General features: G+C 58.7%; 1 protein-coding gene across 2 annotated transcripts; it reads left to right on the top strand.

Moving 5' to 3' along the window:
• The first annotated feature begins 50 nt into the window (after positions 1-50).
• On the top strand, positions 51-14,800 carry SLC2A10 (solute carrier family 2 member 10). 2 transcript variants are annotated; one of them, XM_081289906.1, is made up of 5 exons: positions 51-116; positions 7,348-8,622; positions 9,159-9,281; positions 10,569-10,704; positions 13,374-14,800. In XM_081289906.1, exons 1-5 carry the CDS (start codon positions 113-115, stop codon positions 13,426-13,428), a joined length of 1,593 nt encoding a protein of 530 aa, XP_081146032.1. In that variant the 5' UTR covers positions 51-112; the 3' UTR covers positions 13,429-14,800. The 2 variants fall into 2 exon arrangements, with proteins under 2 accessions (XP_081146032.1, XP_081146031.1); XM_081289905.1 differs by having other exon boundaries at positions 13,350-14,799.
• Positions 14,801-16,505: the final 1,705 nt, after the last annotated feature.

Genomic DNA, 16,505 nt, shown 5'->3' on the forward strand with positions numbered 1-16,505 from the left:
GACGTGGCGGTGGCGCAGGGTGGGGAGAGGGCGGGACGCGGCCCAAAGCGCCGGAAAGTTTGTTGCGCGCGGCCCCCAGCGTCCCCAGCTCGCCCGCGGAGTCCCGATCGCCATGGGTAAGTCGCGATCAGGCTGCAGCGGGACACTGTGCACCTCGTCGCCGCACCTACCCCCCACGCACCCCCCCTTCGGCCCTTCCCGTGGCCCCGACCCACCCGGGGTCGTCCCTCCGGTGGCCGCCCGCTGGACAGCAGGCCGGTGGCTGGGGACTGCGCAGGGGCCTTGGCGCGCTTCCTCCCGTCCTCCTTTCTGCTGGCCGGGGGAGTGGCTGGGGGTGCTCCTGCCTGGACACCCAGCGCCCCTCCGACAGCCCTGGTCACCCAGGCAAGGGATGCGGCTCCCTTCTGAAGGAGAAAGTCATTGGTCAGTTCCCCGAGCACCCCAGCGCTGGACACTGCTCCCGGGCTGGGGGTCCTGCCCTGACGGCTCAGTGGAGAGGAGACAGGAGAGCCCACAACAGGGCTGGGGCAGGCAGGGAATTGCTTTGTCGCTAAGGGGGCCTGATCCTATGGCCTCCTCTGGGTTCAGAAGGTTGGAAGGTCAGCCATGGTTGGCTTTTTAGTGAGCATGTACTGTGTGCCCAGGCATAGGGGCTGGCCATTCGCGGGGAACAAAATGGACAAAGCCCTCTCTCCTGGAGTGGACCTTTGGTTGAGGAGCTAGATAAATAAGATGCCGTGGGCAGCAGAAAATGAGGCGTCCAGAGCTGGAGGCCTTGGAGCTGAGACCCTGGAGGAGGCCCGAGATTTGGAGGAAGAGCTTCCCTGTGGCAGGAACATCAAAGGCCCTGAGGCAGGACAGGGCTGGTGTGGCTCAGGCCAGTGTGGCTGGAGCGCAGTGGACAGGAAGGGAAGGGGTGAGAGGATGTCAGAGGGTGAGCAGGGGCCAGTGCCCCATGGGGAAGTTGGGATTTTATTGCAGATGGCATGGGAAGCTGGAGGAGGGTTGAAGCTGGGGCAGGGGGCATGATATGAATTCTCTCTTAAAATCACACTCTAAGTTGTTCAGTGGAGTCTGAGGCTCTGAGGTCGGCAGGCATGATAGGTATTGTATCCTATGTAGCTAGAGGAGGCTCAGAGAGGGTAGGTGCGTTGCCCAGGGTCACACAGCTATGGAGAAGAGAAGCTGGGGTGGAACCCCAGCAGCCCGGCTCCAGTTTGCACCCCTAACCATTGCACCACCCAGCCTCCTATGCACAGAGCAGGGGCACAGCGGGGGACCAGCCATAGCTCTGACTTCAGTGTCCATCTCTTCACATCCATTGCACGCTGCCCTGGAGTCCTGGCTCTGCCCCCGGCTCCTGCCCTCCCGACCCTCCTATTAATTCAGCAACTATTTACTGAGAGCCTGCGGTGGGCAGAGCCAGGCCTGGGTGGTAGAGGCCAGGGTGTGTCCAACCTAATCACCAGCCGTCTGCACCCTCCGCCGAGCTCCCAGCATGCTCTCTCCGCCGCAGGGTCCAGGGTGCGGGCTCAGTCTATGCACTGGAATTAGGACTGGGTCCAGCCCCAGTGTTCTCAATTTGTCACGACTGAGGACAGTTTGTCACCTTCCCTGACCTTCACATGGTCCCTTATAAAATGCTCTTATCAAAGGGCGGCCCTGAGAGCTGTGAGAAAACCAAGCGCTCAGCTCCGCTCGGGGAGGTGGCTGGTGACTCGTTTTCTCTCTCTGCACTGGGCTCTGGAGTCAGATTGCACAAGTTCAAATCCCTGCTCGGTCACTTACATGCTGTGTCACCTGGGCAATGAGCTCACCCTTGTGCCTCGGTGGCCTCATTGGTGGCATGGGAATGACAGTCAGCCTGTGTCCTAGGGCTGGCAATGGGGCGGGGCATGGATGGTCCAAACTGAGACACACATGTGGGGACCTGGGAGGTGGCAGGTGAGCAGGAGGGCCAGCCCGGGCAGCATGATGATAATAGAGGATAACAGAAATGTCACCTGGGTGTGGGGGAGGCTGGGGATGCTGGCTGGGACAAAGGGGAGGGCAAGCACTCAGGGTAGCCTGGGGAGGGCCCTGGGTGTCACACTGAGGACTGGGATTTGCTCCTATAGGTGGGGTAGCCATGGAGAGCTTAAGGAGGGGTCGGCCTTCCCCAGCCTTCTGATGGCCCTGACACCTTCCTAGATCCGCGGGACTTTGCCACCTGGGTCCTGCTCAGAGCTTTCTTTCCTGGGCCCCGCACCCCTGCTGTCTCTCCACCCCGCCTCTGGTTGGCCTTTCTTGCTGGGTGGTCACCACCGCAAAGCTCTGGGCTTGGGCACGAAGTGGCCCTGACCCTGTTGCTTCCCAGCCGTGGGCACACGCGGGGCCTGGGTTTCTGGTCTGTGAAATGGACCCTTGCAGCACCCCCTGGGCCCTCACGGGGCTGCACCTGACCCGAGCTCAGGGATGCCCCTGTCGGCATCACTCTGAGTTCACTGGGTTTCTGCCGTCCTCTCCCCACCTCCACCCTGGTCTGCCACTGGTGTCCACTGATGTCCGGAGAGCCGCGGCGTTCAGCCTGGCCTTGGCCTGTGGCTGGGCTCCCCTTGCCCTCAATCAGAGCTAGGAGATGGCGGTCAGTCCTCCCTGGGCCTCCTTTCCTCCGGGTCCTGGAGGAAGCTCCCCCCGGGAGAGTGAGGCCTGGGGACCAGGGAGCTGGGGCCGGGGACGGGAGGGCTGAGCAGGGACCAGGCAGCCGGTTCTCCAGGGTCTTTCCCAACAGGAAAGGCAGGGAAGGGGCAGGGGTGTAGGGGAGAGGGTGAGCAGAAGGGGCCGAGTCCTACGCTGTGAAACTCCTCCCTCTGCACAAAAGTGCCCACAGCTGAGAGGGCAGGGGGAAGCGGAGCCCTCAGGTAAGGCTGGAGCCGGCCTTGGGTGCAGGCTGGCCCTTCTGACTTCTGACTTCAGGCAAGGCACTGCCGCCCTGGGGTCACCAGTTAGTCACTCCTGAATAATTCAGAGGCACCCCTCATAAGGCTGGGGGAGGATTAAAGAAGGTCTTAAGCTTAGCACTCAGGGCAGCACCCGGTGTGGGGAACACCTTGGGTCCGCCTGGCTGTGGTGCTACCACGCTTCTTATCAGGCCTTGAGTGGGGCTGGGTGACAGACCTGCTGCTGGGTTACTCCAGGTGCTTCTAGGAAAATGTAAGTGCAAACATGTGCTTTAAGAATTAGGAGTAACCTGTGCAACTGCACTGTCAATATGGTAACCACCAGCCACATGGCTTGCTTTATAAGTAAGTTAATTAAAATAGAAAATGAATTCCTCCATTACATTAGCCGCCGTTCATGTACTCAGGGTCTGCGTGGGGTCAGTCACCACCCTGCCCCATAGACAGACAGAGAAGTTTCTCTCATTGGAGAAACTTCTAGTAGAAGTGCTACTCTAAGAAGAATAGAAATGGAGCTGGGTATGGTGGCACACGCTTGTAATCCCAGCATCCCCACCATTGAGGAGGCTGAGGCAGGAGGATTGCAAGTTTGAGGTCAGTCTCAGCAACTTGGCAAGATTCTCTCTCAAAATTAAAACTCAAAAGGACTGAGGATTCGGCTCAGTGGTGAAGCGCCCCTGGGTTCAACCCCTGGTACCAAACAAAAAAACCCAAAGTGTCAGGAGCAGGTGCAAGCGAATCAGTAACTGTCCTAAGTGAGCTTAGGTTCACTCTTTTAAAGCAAAGACCCTTCTACTGAACTTGAACTTGAAAATGTTCAGCTCTATGCTGTTTTCACAAGAGACACATAAAGGATGAGCCCAGATCAAACGTGTTGGGAGACAGTGGTTGGAGACCGCAGGGACCCCTAAGGCAGGGCGCCCCCTCCATGTTAAATGTGGGTACCTGGGGAGCCTGTAGGGACAAGATCGTTCCAACCGCCGCTGCTGCTGGTGCCTCACCTGTTGACAGTGCCTTGGCCTCCCGGGTGCCTGTAGTTTTTTAGTCACACTCCCCAGAGCCTCACCTGTTTTCTTAGCCCTGTCCAAACCAACTCAAAGTTTAATGATCAACAATTTGGATTTTTTCTTTTTTGGGGGGTACCAGGGATTGAACTCAGGGGCACTGGACTACTGAGCCCCCTCCCCAGCCCTATTTTGTATTATTTAGAGGCAGGACTCACTGAGTTGCTTAGGGGATTGCTTTTGCTGAGGCTGGCTTTGAACTCTCGATCCTCCTGTCTCAGCCTCCCAAGCCGCTGGGATTACAGGTGTGCGCCACCACTCCCAGCTAACTATCCTGATTTTATTTCCTGTTTTATTACATCTGTTTTTATATTCATTAATTCCTCTTGTCCTTGAGTTCATTTCATTCTAATTTTCCTAGTCTGAATTCATTTATTTTCAGTTATTTTGGAGGTTCTGACGAAAAGTTCTAGTTTCTGTAATTACCTCCCACAGTTTTTGTTATGTGGCCCTTTTATTCTCATTCAATTCCAAATAGGTAGTTATTTCCACTTGATCTCCTCTTTATGCTAAGTTGTTTAGATGTGTATTTCTAATTTCCACATGTGCAATTGGGAGTGTGTGTTGTTGGTTGTTTTTCTTTTTCCTCTGGATGAGAAATGCATCATTTTAAAAGAGCTTTTCTGCCTGCTGCCATCCCAGCAGCTCGGGAGGCTGAGGCAGGAGGATCACAGCTTCAAGGCCAGTCTCAGCAACTTAGTGAGACCCTGTCTCTAAATAAAAAAATAAAAAACAGGCTGGGGATGTGGCTCAGTGGTGAAGTGCCTCTGGGTTCAATCATCCCTGGTACAAATCAAAAAAAGCTTATCTGCCAAGCCAGGAACCGCTGCCTGCCTTGCTTTTGGCCTCCTCCCCTTGCTCCACAGGGCGAGGGGGGATGAGCTCCAGTCTCCACAGGTGGCTTTCAAAGTGGGGCAGGGGCGTCTGGAGATGGGCGGAAGGAGCCGGTGGCACAGCGAGCCTGGTGGTCCTCCTGTGCAGCTGCCTGGGCACCAGGGGCTTTTCTCTCCCCAGCTCTCCTAAGAGCTGGTGAGAAAGCATTTATCAACCCCGTAAGACGAGGACACGGAGGTCATGGAGGCCACCCGCCCAAGGTGGCACAGAGCAAGCGTGGGTGCTCCCACTGCCCCAGGCTCGGAGGCCCGGGGTCACTCGGTGACATTCACAGAGCGTTTCCCTGTCCCTGTTGGATGCGTGTTCCCATGGGCTCTGGACGCCGGCAGCGGGGCGTCCTGTTCCGTTTTACACAAGAGCAAACTGACACTGAGCCCAGGGGGCACTTGGCTCCAGGCAGCTGGGGAGGCCAGAGTGCCCAGAGGGGCTGCGGCCACCCTTAACAGCACACAGATGCCAGGATCCCCCAGGCCGCCAGGGGCAGTGGCGGAAGATGAGCCCGCCACGCAGGACGGAGCCCGCCACAGGACAGAGCCCACCACAGGTCAGACCCGTGCCCCGCGGCAGCCGGGTTCCCACTCCGCGCCTGTCCAGCCCCACGGGGGGGGGAGAGGAAGCACCTATTTCCTGGGGCTTCAGGGCATTTGCAGGATTTTTCTTCTTTTTGAGATTCTTGTCTTTTTCATTTTTCATCTTTAACCAATGGTCCATCCAGACATAAATTCATTGAGGACTAAACGCTTCACAATTCAAAATAAAGAATTAGAGTCACCGGCGGTTGAGGGGTCCCTAAGGAGGGGCCGGCTGCCTGGCGCCCTCCTGATTTCCGCTGGTTTGTGTGGTTTGGTTTCGAGGTACCAGGGATTGAACCCAGGTGCTCTACCACTGAGCCACATCCCCAGCCCCTTTTTAAATTTAAAACAGTCTCACCAAGTTCCCAGGCTGGCCTTGACTTGCCTTCTCCTGCCTCTGCCTCCCTGGTAGCTGGGATTACAGACGTGCAGCACCACCTCCAGGCCTGCTGCTTCCTACATTCACTTACCACACCCTGAAAATTCTCTGCTTGAGCTGAGTGCCATGGCCCAAACCTGTCGTCCCAGCTCCGCAGGAGGCTAGGGCAGGAGGATGGCAAGGTCGAGGCCGGCCTGGGCAACTTAGTAAGACTCTTGGAAAAAAAAAAAAATCTCTATTTTATCTTAAAGGAGGAGAATGTTTGAATTGTTAATCTACTAATTTTTAAAAGATGGACATTGAAGCAGATCTTTTGTCAATGCATCCATGAACTCTCCGGAATTTCTTCCTAACATTTACTGCAGTGTCCTTTCCTCATTTCTATGTATATTAAAACGACTTGGGAGGCCTACGGGTTCCTCAATAAAAAAAAAAAAAAGGAAAAGAAGAGGTGAATGGACCTTAGTGGCTACACCCCCTCAGGTAGCATCTGCACAGGACAGCAAGAGTAAAATTAAAAATAGATCACCTCACTCCCAGCGCAAGCCACCAGAGACTACCCTCCACCGAGAATGAAACCCGTTCCTGTCCTGGTGACCCACAAGGCCCCACGTACTCTGGCCCTGCCTGCTTCTCCCCTCATCCTGTCCGATCTCCTGCTCGCTGGCCTCGGGCCACTCTGGCCTCCTTGCTGATTAGCCCAGTGATCAAAGCCTTCGTCTTCTAGCCATCTCAGCCCTGCCTCTTACTTGCTGTGTGACTGTAGGAAAGCTACTTAGCCTCTCTGCACCCTGGAGGAGGATGCTAATGGTACACTGTGAGACTGATGTGTACACAGCTCTTGAAACAGGGGCTGGCATTTAGCCGATGTCATAGGTGAGTTCCAGCTGTGAATATTCACGATTGCTCAAACACACCTCCATCCCTTCTGACCTGTGTCCCCTCGGTCTGCTCTGCTGTTTGACACACTTTCCTCATGGCCTTCACCCCCACTTCATTTGGATCTCTGCTCAAATGTCCCCTCCCCAGAGGGGCCCGAGCTGACCCTATTTGAATTGATACTCCTCTCTCACTCCCAAGCCCGTGTCCCTGCTTTGTCCGTGACATGGATCGACCCTGAGGTTACATGATGAACTTATTTCTCTTCTGCCTGTTTCTACTAACACCTCGGTCCTTGGAGACTCCGCTGATTGCCAGCCTCAAGGACAGGGCCTGGCATGTGGCAGACGCCAGATAAACGAATGAGGATGGATGGACGGGCAGACGGGTTGGGGATGGGTATATGAGGAGAGGGAATAGGGGAGGGGCGGATGATGGGTGGATTTGTGGGCAGGTGGGTGGGTCAGTCGGCAGGTGCGTTGGCGAGTGGGGGGTAGATACTGGATGAGTGGATAGATGGCCGGGCGGGTGTGGATGGAGGGCTGTCGGCCCGAGGGCAGGTTGGACTCAGGTGCTTTGGCAAGACACCTCTGAACCCTCCTTTCACTTTTGTCTTCCAGGCCGGGCCCCGCCTGCGCTGCCCCTGTGTGCCTCTGTGTCCTTGCTGGGTGGCCTGACCTTTGGCTATGAGCTGGCAGTCATATCGGGTGCGCTGCTGCCCCTGCAGCTTGACTTTGGGCTGAGCTGCTCAGAGCAGGAGCTCCTGGTGGGCAGCCTGCTGCTGGGCGCTCTGCTGGCCTCCCTGGTGGGGGGCATCCCCATTGACCGCTATGGCAGGAAACGAGCCATCCTGGGGAGCAACCTGGTGCTGCTGGCCGGCAGCCTGAGCCTGGGCCTGGCGCGCTCCCTGCCCTGGCTGGTGCTGGGCCGCTCGGCCGCCGGCTTTGCCATCTCGCTGTCCTCCATGGCCTGCTGCATCTACGTGTCAGAGCTGGTGGGGCCGCGGCAGAGGGGAGTGCTGGTGGCCCTCTATGAGGTGGGCATCACCGTGGGCATCCTGCTGTCTTACGCCCTCAACTATGCCCTGGCCAGTGTGCCCCGGGGCTGGAGGCACATGTTTGGCTGGGCCATGGCACCCGCTGTCCTACAGAGCCTGGGCCTCCTCCTCCTCCCTGCTGGTGCAGACGAGACTGCCGCTCACAGGGACCTCCTGCTGCTTCAGGGAGGTGAGGCCACCAAGCTGGGCCCCGAGAGGCCACGCTACACCTTCCTGGACCTCTTCAGGGCCCGGAACAACATGCGAGGCCGGACCGCCGTGGGGCTGGGGCTGGTGCTCCTGCAGCAGCTCACAGGGCAGCCCAACGTGCTCTGCTACGCCTCCACCGTCTTCCGCTCGGTCGGCTTCCGCGGGGGGTCCTCGGCTGTGCTGGCCTCCGTGGGGCTCGGTATGGTGAAGGTGGCGGCCACCTTGATGGCCGTGGGGCTGGTGGACCGTGTGGGCCGCAGGGCCCTGCTGCTTGCTGGCTGTGCCCTCATGGCCCTGTCGGTCAGTGGCCTGGGCCTTGTCAGCTTTGCTGTGCCCGTGGACTCTGGTCCGAGCTGCCTGGCCTTGCCCAATGCCACCCGGCAAGCTGGCCTCCCTGGCTCGGACCTGCTTCAGGACTCAGCTCCACCTACAAAGCCGAGAGCCGGCGGGGACCCACAGGAGCCTGCCTTGTCCGCCTCTAAGAAAGCCAAGACCCGTCCAGCAGGCAGAGATGTCCCCACCCCTGCTCCGCCTGCCCTGAGCACCCCCGCGACCCCTAGTCCCCCCTCACAGCCGGCGGTGCTGCGCTGGGCCGCCCTGGTCTGCATGATGGCCTTTGTGAGCGCCTTCTCCTTCGGATTTGGCCCAGGTAAGGGGAGGGTTTGTGCAGGTCAACCTGGAGCTGCCCAGCAGGCAGTGGGAGGCCCTGTCAGTCTCAGGGGCTCTGGAGGTGGGTGGCCCAAAGGGTCAGGGCCCCTCCCTGGCTTGCAGTTGTGCCTCCCGGGGCCTGGGCCTAACTTTTTGTTTATATATATATATTTAAGGTTTTCCAATTAAAGTTCAGGGCTGGTAAAACCTGGCTGTGCCCCTGGATGGCCCAGGCAGCAGGGTTTACTTGGCAGGAACTTAGTGAATGGGATGGGAACCGATCATCCCGGTTCCCCCAGGACCTTGCCATCTCAGCACTGAAGGTCTTGTGTCCAGGAGACCCCTCGTCCTGGCCAAACAGACATCACGGCCACCCTAACGCGATTCTTGCAGTGGTGTGGGGTGCAGATGTGTGGGGTGCAGATGTGTGGGGTCCTTGGTATCAGGAGCCTGAAGTGCGTCCCTGGGGGCTGCCTACTTGGCTGCTGGTGCCAGCCCCGGCCTCCGCCCAGAAGCCCTCCTGCTCTCCTGTCCTAGTGACCTGGCTGGTCCTCAGTGAGATCTACCCTGTGGAGGTCCGAGGGAGAGCCTTTGCCTTCTGCAACAGCTTCAACTGGGCCACCAACCTCCTCGTCAGCCTCTCCTTCCTCGATCTCATTGGTGAGTCCTCTGGCCTAATCCCTCCGCCCAGTGCCTTCTAGATGCAGGGACAGTGTCCGCCAGACTGGGTCAAAGCGCCCATATCTGTTGGTTGTAAGTGACAGAAAATCACCCAATACAGCCCAGTTTATAAGCAAGAGGGAGACATTTGTCTTAAGTTGCTGAAAAGAAGGGGAGAGCTGATCCCCAGGTGCCAACGGTTGTCCGCTGTCCTTCCCTCCCTGTCGGCTCTGCCCGCCACCTGGGGGCTTCGTCCGGGCAGGCCGCTGCTTGTGGTGCAGATGGCAGCCAGCAGGCCTCCCCGCTTGGCAGCCCAGGAAGGGAAGCCTTTCCTAGTGGCTCCTGCAGCTCCCGGGACCGACCCTCACTGGCTCAGCACGTCACATGCCCATCCGGGGCCAGCTGCTGTGGCGTTGGGGTGCCCGGCTCCTCACTGTGGGCCCACGGGGGGATCTTAAAGCTCACTTTCCTACTCCCCGAGGCCAAAGGCACAGCCAGCTGGTGGAGCCGTGGGACACCGTGTGGCAGAAGCTACACACGGTGACCATCTCCTAGCCCAATCTTAGGGGACCTGGGCTCCCCCGCCTCTTCTCCGGCAGGCAGCTCTCTGTATGGAATGAGTGAGGACAGGAGGGGCGGGGGAGGGGGCTTTTTAAGGCCTGTGACCTCCTATGACCATCCGTTTCACAGATGGGGACCGTGCTCCCAAGTCCACCTGGTCCTTAGAAGCTGGAGCCGCCCTCCTGACCGCTGCCCAGCGCCCCCCTCAGGAGAGCGGGTCCAGCCCTCAGGGAGGCCATTGCGGGAGGCGTGGCTGTGGCTGGCGGAGGAGGAAATAGCACCCAAACACAATTTGTGCTCCCTCCTAGACAGAGAGCCATCCTTCATGGCCTGCTTTCTCTGTCTGTCGCTGACCGGCTCTCAGGACACCAGGTCGTCCCTATCCTGGTCATTGACCCTGGGACCCGGCCCCTCCCAGGCTCCAGGAGGAGAGGGGCAGAGTGCTGAGCCCCCCTGCAGGCAGGCATCCCGGTTCTGTGGGCAGCGCCTGAGTGGTCTCTCCCCACATGCCTTCCCCCCGCTGCGTGGTGGACGGCCAGCCTGCCTCAGTTAATTCTTGCTTCAGGTGTTCACCTGATGGCCCGTTGGCCACTCTGCAAAGCCACCACCCACGGCCTGTGCTCAGGGTGAGCTGACTCTCAGGGCTTCACCTGGACACAGGGAGCCCAGGCCGCAGGGCCAGGGCGCTGGGCTCCCTGCCCACTTCCACCCCCCCTCTGTTGCCAGGTGCCATTGGCCTGTCCGGGACCTTCCTGTTCTACGGACTGACGGCTGTCCTCGGCCTGGGCTTCATCTACTTAGTTGTTCCTGAGACCAAAGGCCAGTCCTTGGCCGAGATAGACCAACAGTTCCAGAAGAGTCGGTACGAGGTGGGCGGGCAGGTCTGGGGAAGGGGCTCCTCCAACTGTGGGCCCAGTGCCCAGGACAGAGGTCAGAAGAGTGGAATCTCTTTGGTGGTGCTGGATTGAACCCAGGGCCCTGTGCAGGCAAAGCAAGCACCCTACCAACTGAGCTATGTCCCTGCCCAAAGAACAGTGGAATCTTAAGACCACAGGCTCTTAGAGTCATGGAGCCATGGAGAAACACAACAATATACTGTGACCTTTAAAAACTGCTAGTGGGCTTCATCCCTGCCTCCAGCACACACTGTGGGGTCCTTAGGGCTGCCAGGCCGTGTTAGGGGTTGTGGCTGAGGCTAAGAAAGGCCAGACCCTGGACCCCTAGAGCTTGTGTCTAAGTGGGGGAGGGGACAGAAAGCAGTGAGTCAACAAAGGCACAATCAGTGTTTAGCCAGCAATGTGTGACTAGAAGAAACTGGAACAGGGCATGTTCGCCACAGAGCCAGACCAGAGGAAAGGAGGACAGAGGAGGTAGGGGCTATGGCTAGGTTTGAGTGTAGGTCAGAGGGAAGACCTGTGTGAGGAGGCACAACTTCAGGTAGAAGGAGGAGGCTGCCATGTAAGATGAGGGAAGGAGCTTTCCAGGAGGAGGGGACAGCATGTGCAAAGGCCCTGAGGTGGGAGCATATCTGGCCTATGCTGGGAACCAGGAAGCCAGTGTGGCTGGAGCAGAGGGAGGGAGGGAGGATGGAGCAGAGGGAGGGAGGGAGGACGAGCGAAGACCGGATCAGCCCGACGGGAGGAGCCAGATGTAGGAAGGTCTTTAGGTCATAAAGGAGAGTTCAGAACCTTAGCACCATCTTAGGCTGTTCAATTAGAGAAGGGTAGACATGGAGCGTGGGAGGCCCTGGAGCTGCGGTCCTAAGCATGCTGGACACGCCTTCCTGTTCCCTCTGTGGCACAGGGCCCTAGTCACCAGCTGCTGATGCCCATGCTGTTTCTGGGAGGCCCCAAAAGATGTTTAAAACCAGCTTCTTTAACTGCCTGCCAAGCCCCACCCTCGTCGGGCTCCTGAAACCGGGAATGCAGGACAAGTGACCAGCCCTGTCCCCAGCCCAGAGTGCTCTCTGCCAGCTGCCCATCAGTCCCCGTGGTGTGTGTGTCTGGGGAGGGGGTCCAGGACAGGGGTGGCCTCTGTGCTCCCTGAGGTCTTCCAGGGCCCAGGCTCTGCCATCCCTTCAGCCTCACCTTTCTGGCCCCAGCACCTTCCCGTAGGAGGGGTGGGGGGAGGAGAGCACCGTTCTCAAGGGCACCCACACCCCTGGAGGGAACTCCTCCACGCCCTAGCGGCCATAGAGAAGCCCAGCCAAACCCCAGGGTTCTGTTAGGGAGCGCTGCACAAAATTTCTGCCAAACTGGTTTTCTCGGGAGAAGATTCCAGACTCATCTTCCAGAACAGAGAAGGGAAGGGAGGAGGCCGAGGGGCAGGTGGAAGAGCTCTGGGATAAGGCAGGGTGTGGCTGCCACTGATCAGGTCGGGCTGGACATCTGGGGCCAGCCCTTGAGGACAGGCTGGGGCTGCCACCATCGTGGGGCAGGCAGCGAGTTAGGGATGTTGGCAGGGCTCAGAAGGGGGGTCTGTGCCTCACCACCTCAGTCCAGGGCCCAGCTCAGAGGTCCCTGATACCGGAGCCACAGAGGGGGAGACACCCCACCCTGGGAGCACAGGGACCAGGCCAGCTCAGGAACTAAAGGGAGGCCAGGCACCGGCTGCCCCTCAAGACTCCCATTCCCAGGAGAGATTGTGACTGGCCAAGCCTGACAGGTGTCCACCCGCAGCCTCCGATCTGTCAGGATGGGGCAGGGCTCCTCGATGGGAGTCCTACAAGACCCCACCTGCAGCGAGGAGCCGTAGCTCCCCCAGGAACGAGAGCGGACGCAGAGGAGCCACATCCACTTCTGGGGGGCTCCTTCTGTCCGGGGTCTCGGGCCTCAGATGTGCTTCTTGGAAGTGGTGACTCTCACTGTGCAGGCGCAGAAGAGACCCCCTCTGCCCTGGGGCTGCATGAGGTGTCCCCCGTTGCTCAGGGTCCCTTCATTCGGCTTTCAGCAAATATTTCCAAGTGCCCCCCGGAGCCAGGCTCCCGAGTAGACCCAGGGACAGGCCCAGGACCAGGACAAGACAAGTCTCTGTACTCAGAGGGCAGGTCACATTTTATTGGAAAGGAGAGAAAGTGACTGTAAACCGGAGGAGCACACAGAGAGGGTCATTTCCGAGCAGTGTTGGTGTCATGCAGGGGTGGAGGCAGCTCTGCCCAGCAGGGGCCGCTGGGGCCGAAGGCTCTGCTCCTTCAGCACGGGTGCCCTGGCTCTGTCCCTGGTGCAGGCAGGAGCGTCGAGAATGCTCCGTGATGTTCTGGGGTATCCCTTGCCCTCACTGCTCTTCCCAGGGCCTGGGGCAGCCCAGGGCACTTCACGGGTCGTCAGCAAACTCGGCCTGGCTGTCAGGCAAGCTCCAGGAGGGTCTCCAGCAGGGGAGGGCAGGGTCGGGCTCAGGCAACCTGGAGGGAGCTGCTGGGGGTCCAGGGGAGACAAGTGGAAATGCAGGCAGAGGCAGGGGATGGAGACCCCCAGGCTGCCACCTTTGACCCTCTCCTCTCTCTGACAGTTTCACCCTGTGCTTTGGCCACAGACAGAGCTTGGCTGGCGTCCAGTACAGCCGCCTGGATGTCCCTGTGGCCTCCTGAGGAGTCCCCTGCCTGGACATGCTGGGGCGTTGATGTCAGAGACCGTCTCCGCTTCCTGCCTGCTGGACCCCGGAGCACAGGCTCCAGGTGTCCTGGAGAGTCCCCTCTGCCCCAGGGGAGGCCATGTCTGCTGGGGGGAGATGAAAGTCTGAGAACCCCAAACCTGGAGGGCCCTGAGGGTCTCCCTACCTCAGTTTCCCCCCCGACTCCGCCCACGTCTACACTCTTTGCCATGAGGGTGTTTGGGGAGTCTGGTTGCGCTCTGGGCCTTCTCAGATGATCTCTAGGCTGCAGATCCTGGCGGGAAGTGTTTCCTGGAATCGCCCCTAAGTCCCGTGGAGGGGACCGGATCTCTGCTCTCTTCCCATCTGCCTGGGAGCCCGGGGAGGGGGCGCTGCCCCTGGGCGCCCACGTCTCTGGCACTGGCCCTGGATATTCATCATTCACCACAACTCTGCCTACTTTAGAGGGGGCCCGAGTCTCGTCCTGGTCCTGGTTTCAGCGACAGTGTCACGACCGCGGGCCTCAGTTCCCCACACGCGCCATGGGAGGCCTGGACCTGGATTTAAAATCTCTCCTGACCCCAGTGGCTGGGTTCTAAGAGCCCATCAGACTCGCAGCACAGGCTCTGCCCTCAAGTAGCCGTGGCTCGGGGGACGGGGGTTCCAGTCAGCAGACGGTAGACAGGGTTCCACAGCTGTGCACCCCGAAATCCAAGAGCCAGCCTGGGGCCATTCCAGGGTGGTGCAGAGGGGGCTCCAGAAGGACCGGGTGGGGCCCACAGACCTGGATGTCAGTGGGTGTGGCCTCCACTTGGGCAGCTGTTGCCCTTGAGTAAGTAACAACTCCCTCAAGCCTCGTTTCTCATCTGTGAAATGGGGCAGTTGTGCCCCTGGGGGTATATTCAACCCGGTCCCTCTGAGAAGGATCTCCAGCGGGTCCCATTCATCCAACCTGCGGGACTTCTGTGCCCCAGGGCCCCCCTTGGACACGCTGTCAAGAGCCAGGTTTCAGGGGCAGGTCAGATGCGATGAGCAGGTAGCCAGGGCCAGAGGTCACTTAGGGAGGGACTGACGGGACAGAGCTCCCAGATCTGGGGAGCAGGGCACGAAGGAGACCAGAGGTGCGGGTCTCCACGCTGTGCGTGGGTGCACGCGCCCCACCAGTTGTCCTTTCTTCTCTGTTTCTAGATGTCTCCCTCAGATCCAGTGCTGAGCCAGATCTGGTTTGTTCACTTTTAACAACATTTTGTTAAATTGTCAAAGAGTTTTCCAAACTCGTCATTTGTAAAAATAAAATGAGAAAATATCGTGTTATTAAAAATGATGATTGAAATTATTTGAACTTATAAGCAAATCATATTAAAAAGCAAAGTCACTAATATTCAAAACTCATCACCTCCTAATTACTTGGTTACGTGTTACTGTTAACGTGTCTGATAGGGTTGGAGGGGAGGGAGGAGGGCAGAGGCTGAGGGAGAGGCTGAGGGAGAGGCTGAGGGGAGAGGCAGAGGGAGAGGCTGAGGGAGAGGCTGAGGGGAGATTCTTCCTGGGTCTGCATGCTCCTGTCCCCTCGGGTGCTCATGCTGGCCCTGGGCGTGGATCCGCATCCCAGGCCAGGGTGGGATTCAGCGTTTTGTGGATTTTGCGGAGCTGAGAGCCGCGGGGCCACCTTTGCACATCCTGTGCTCTGTGCTGAGGATGCTCTTCCTCGGATCTCTCTATGGCTCACGCTGGTCCTCCGGGCACATCCCGCTGAGATGCCACCTCTTCAAGGAGGCTGCCCCAGCCACCCTGGCTTCTCCTGCTGAAATGTATGAGAGGCCTGCCTCTGGCCCGCCCCATCTCTCCTGGCCCTTCCTCTTTTCTTGTCCCCATCACTAGCGGACCTGTCCACCACCTGTCTCCTCCTCCTTCCCTCCTCCATGCGTCCCTCTGTCTGTCCTTACTTCCTTTTATCCTCTCCCTCCTTTCTGCTTGATAATGTCACCAGAAGTCAGCTCCCTGAACAAAGGGACCTCATCTTGTCATTGCTTTGTCCCCAGGGTCTAGAACTGCCTGGGTGTGACATGCATCTGAGGGGGAAATAAATCAAGATCATTGGCTTTAAAATATGCTAAGTGGAATGTGAGTGTAAGAACAAACAAACAAAAAGCAGCCCGTGTGCCGTGTGTCATCTGTGTAGCACGATCTGGCAGATAACCCGAAGGTTCTAGGCGATGCGCCCACATTACAGAAGTGCTGTGTCAGACCAGGGCTTAGCAGTGATCCTGGGGCTGCCGGGAGGAGGAGGGCTTCCCAGCACAGCCCTGCAGCGGGGGACACCACCCCTCTCTCCTGATGGGTCTCGTCCCCAGGAGGCTGAGCTTGGCTGAGGGAGGAAGGTGGAGGAGACGGTGGGGTGCAGTGACGGAGACGGACAGCCAGCAGGGTCTAAACTGCTCCCACGGGATCTGGCTTCCTGCTCTCAGGGGCTGTTCACTGCTGTGAGGAAAATACCCACCAGGAACATCTTAGAGCAGAAGACGTTCATTTGGGGCTCACAGTTTCAGAGGTTCCGTCCACAGTGTGTGACTCCATGGCTCTGGGCCCAAGTGAGGCTGGGCATCGTGGTGGAAGCAGCTCTGCCCCCCTCAGCTGGCCAGGGGGCAGGGAGCCAGAGGGGCCCAGGGGTCCCGGTGACCCATCCCCTCCCATCATCCACTGCCATCCAGGTAGCCCATCCAACTAGGATGGACTGATCAGGCCACAGCGCTCCTAACCAGACGTCCCTGCACTAACAGGGGACCTTCCTGGGACACCTCAGGTCCAAATCAGAACCCAGAAAGCAGCGATCACCTACGGACACAGGAAGACACCATTAGAACAAGAGCAACCTTGTCTCCTAGCTCTCTCTGAGCTCGGCCCTCAGACCTGAGCCTGCGGCCTGTGTGTCCAAAAGGGAGCCAGGAAGTGGGTTCAAACACGGCCCCGCCCAGGGCTTTTCCTTTGAACCCAAGGACATGATGGGGTTGACATGGTTACCCGGTGTTTGTGACCCTCCAGCCATTCCCAGCACTGTCTGGGTCCCCCCTGCCG

This window comes from Spermophilus citellus (assembly GCF_964194105.1).
Source record: "Spermophilus citellus genome assembly, chromosome: 4".
Lineage (NCBI taxonomy): Eukaryota > Metazoa > Chordata > Mammalia > Rodentia > Sciuridae > Spermophilus > Spermophilus citellus.

Bases quoted from the DNA above. Each gene is read 5' to 3' on its own strand.
- SLC2A10 (XM_081289905.1), top strand. The intron at 8,623-9,158 runs GTAAGGGGAGGG...CTCCTGTCCTAG, and splicing joins CTCCTTCGGATTTGGCCCAG to TGACCTGGCTGGTCCTCAGT. The intron at 10,705-13,349 runs GTACGAGGTGGG...TCTCTCTGACAG, and splicing joins CAACAGTTCCAGAAGAGTCG to TTTCACCCTGTGCTTTGGCC.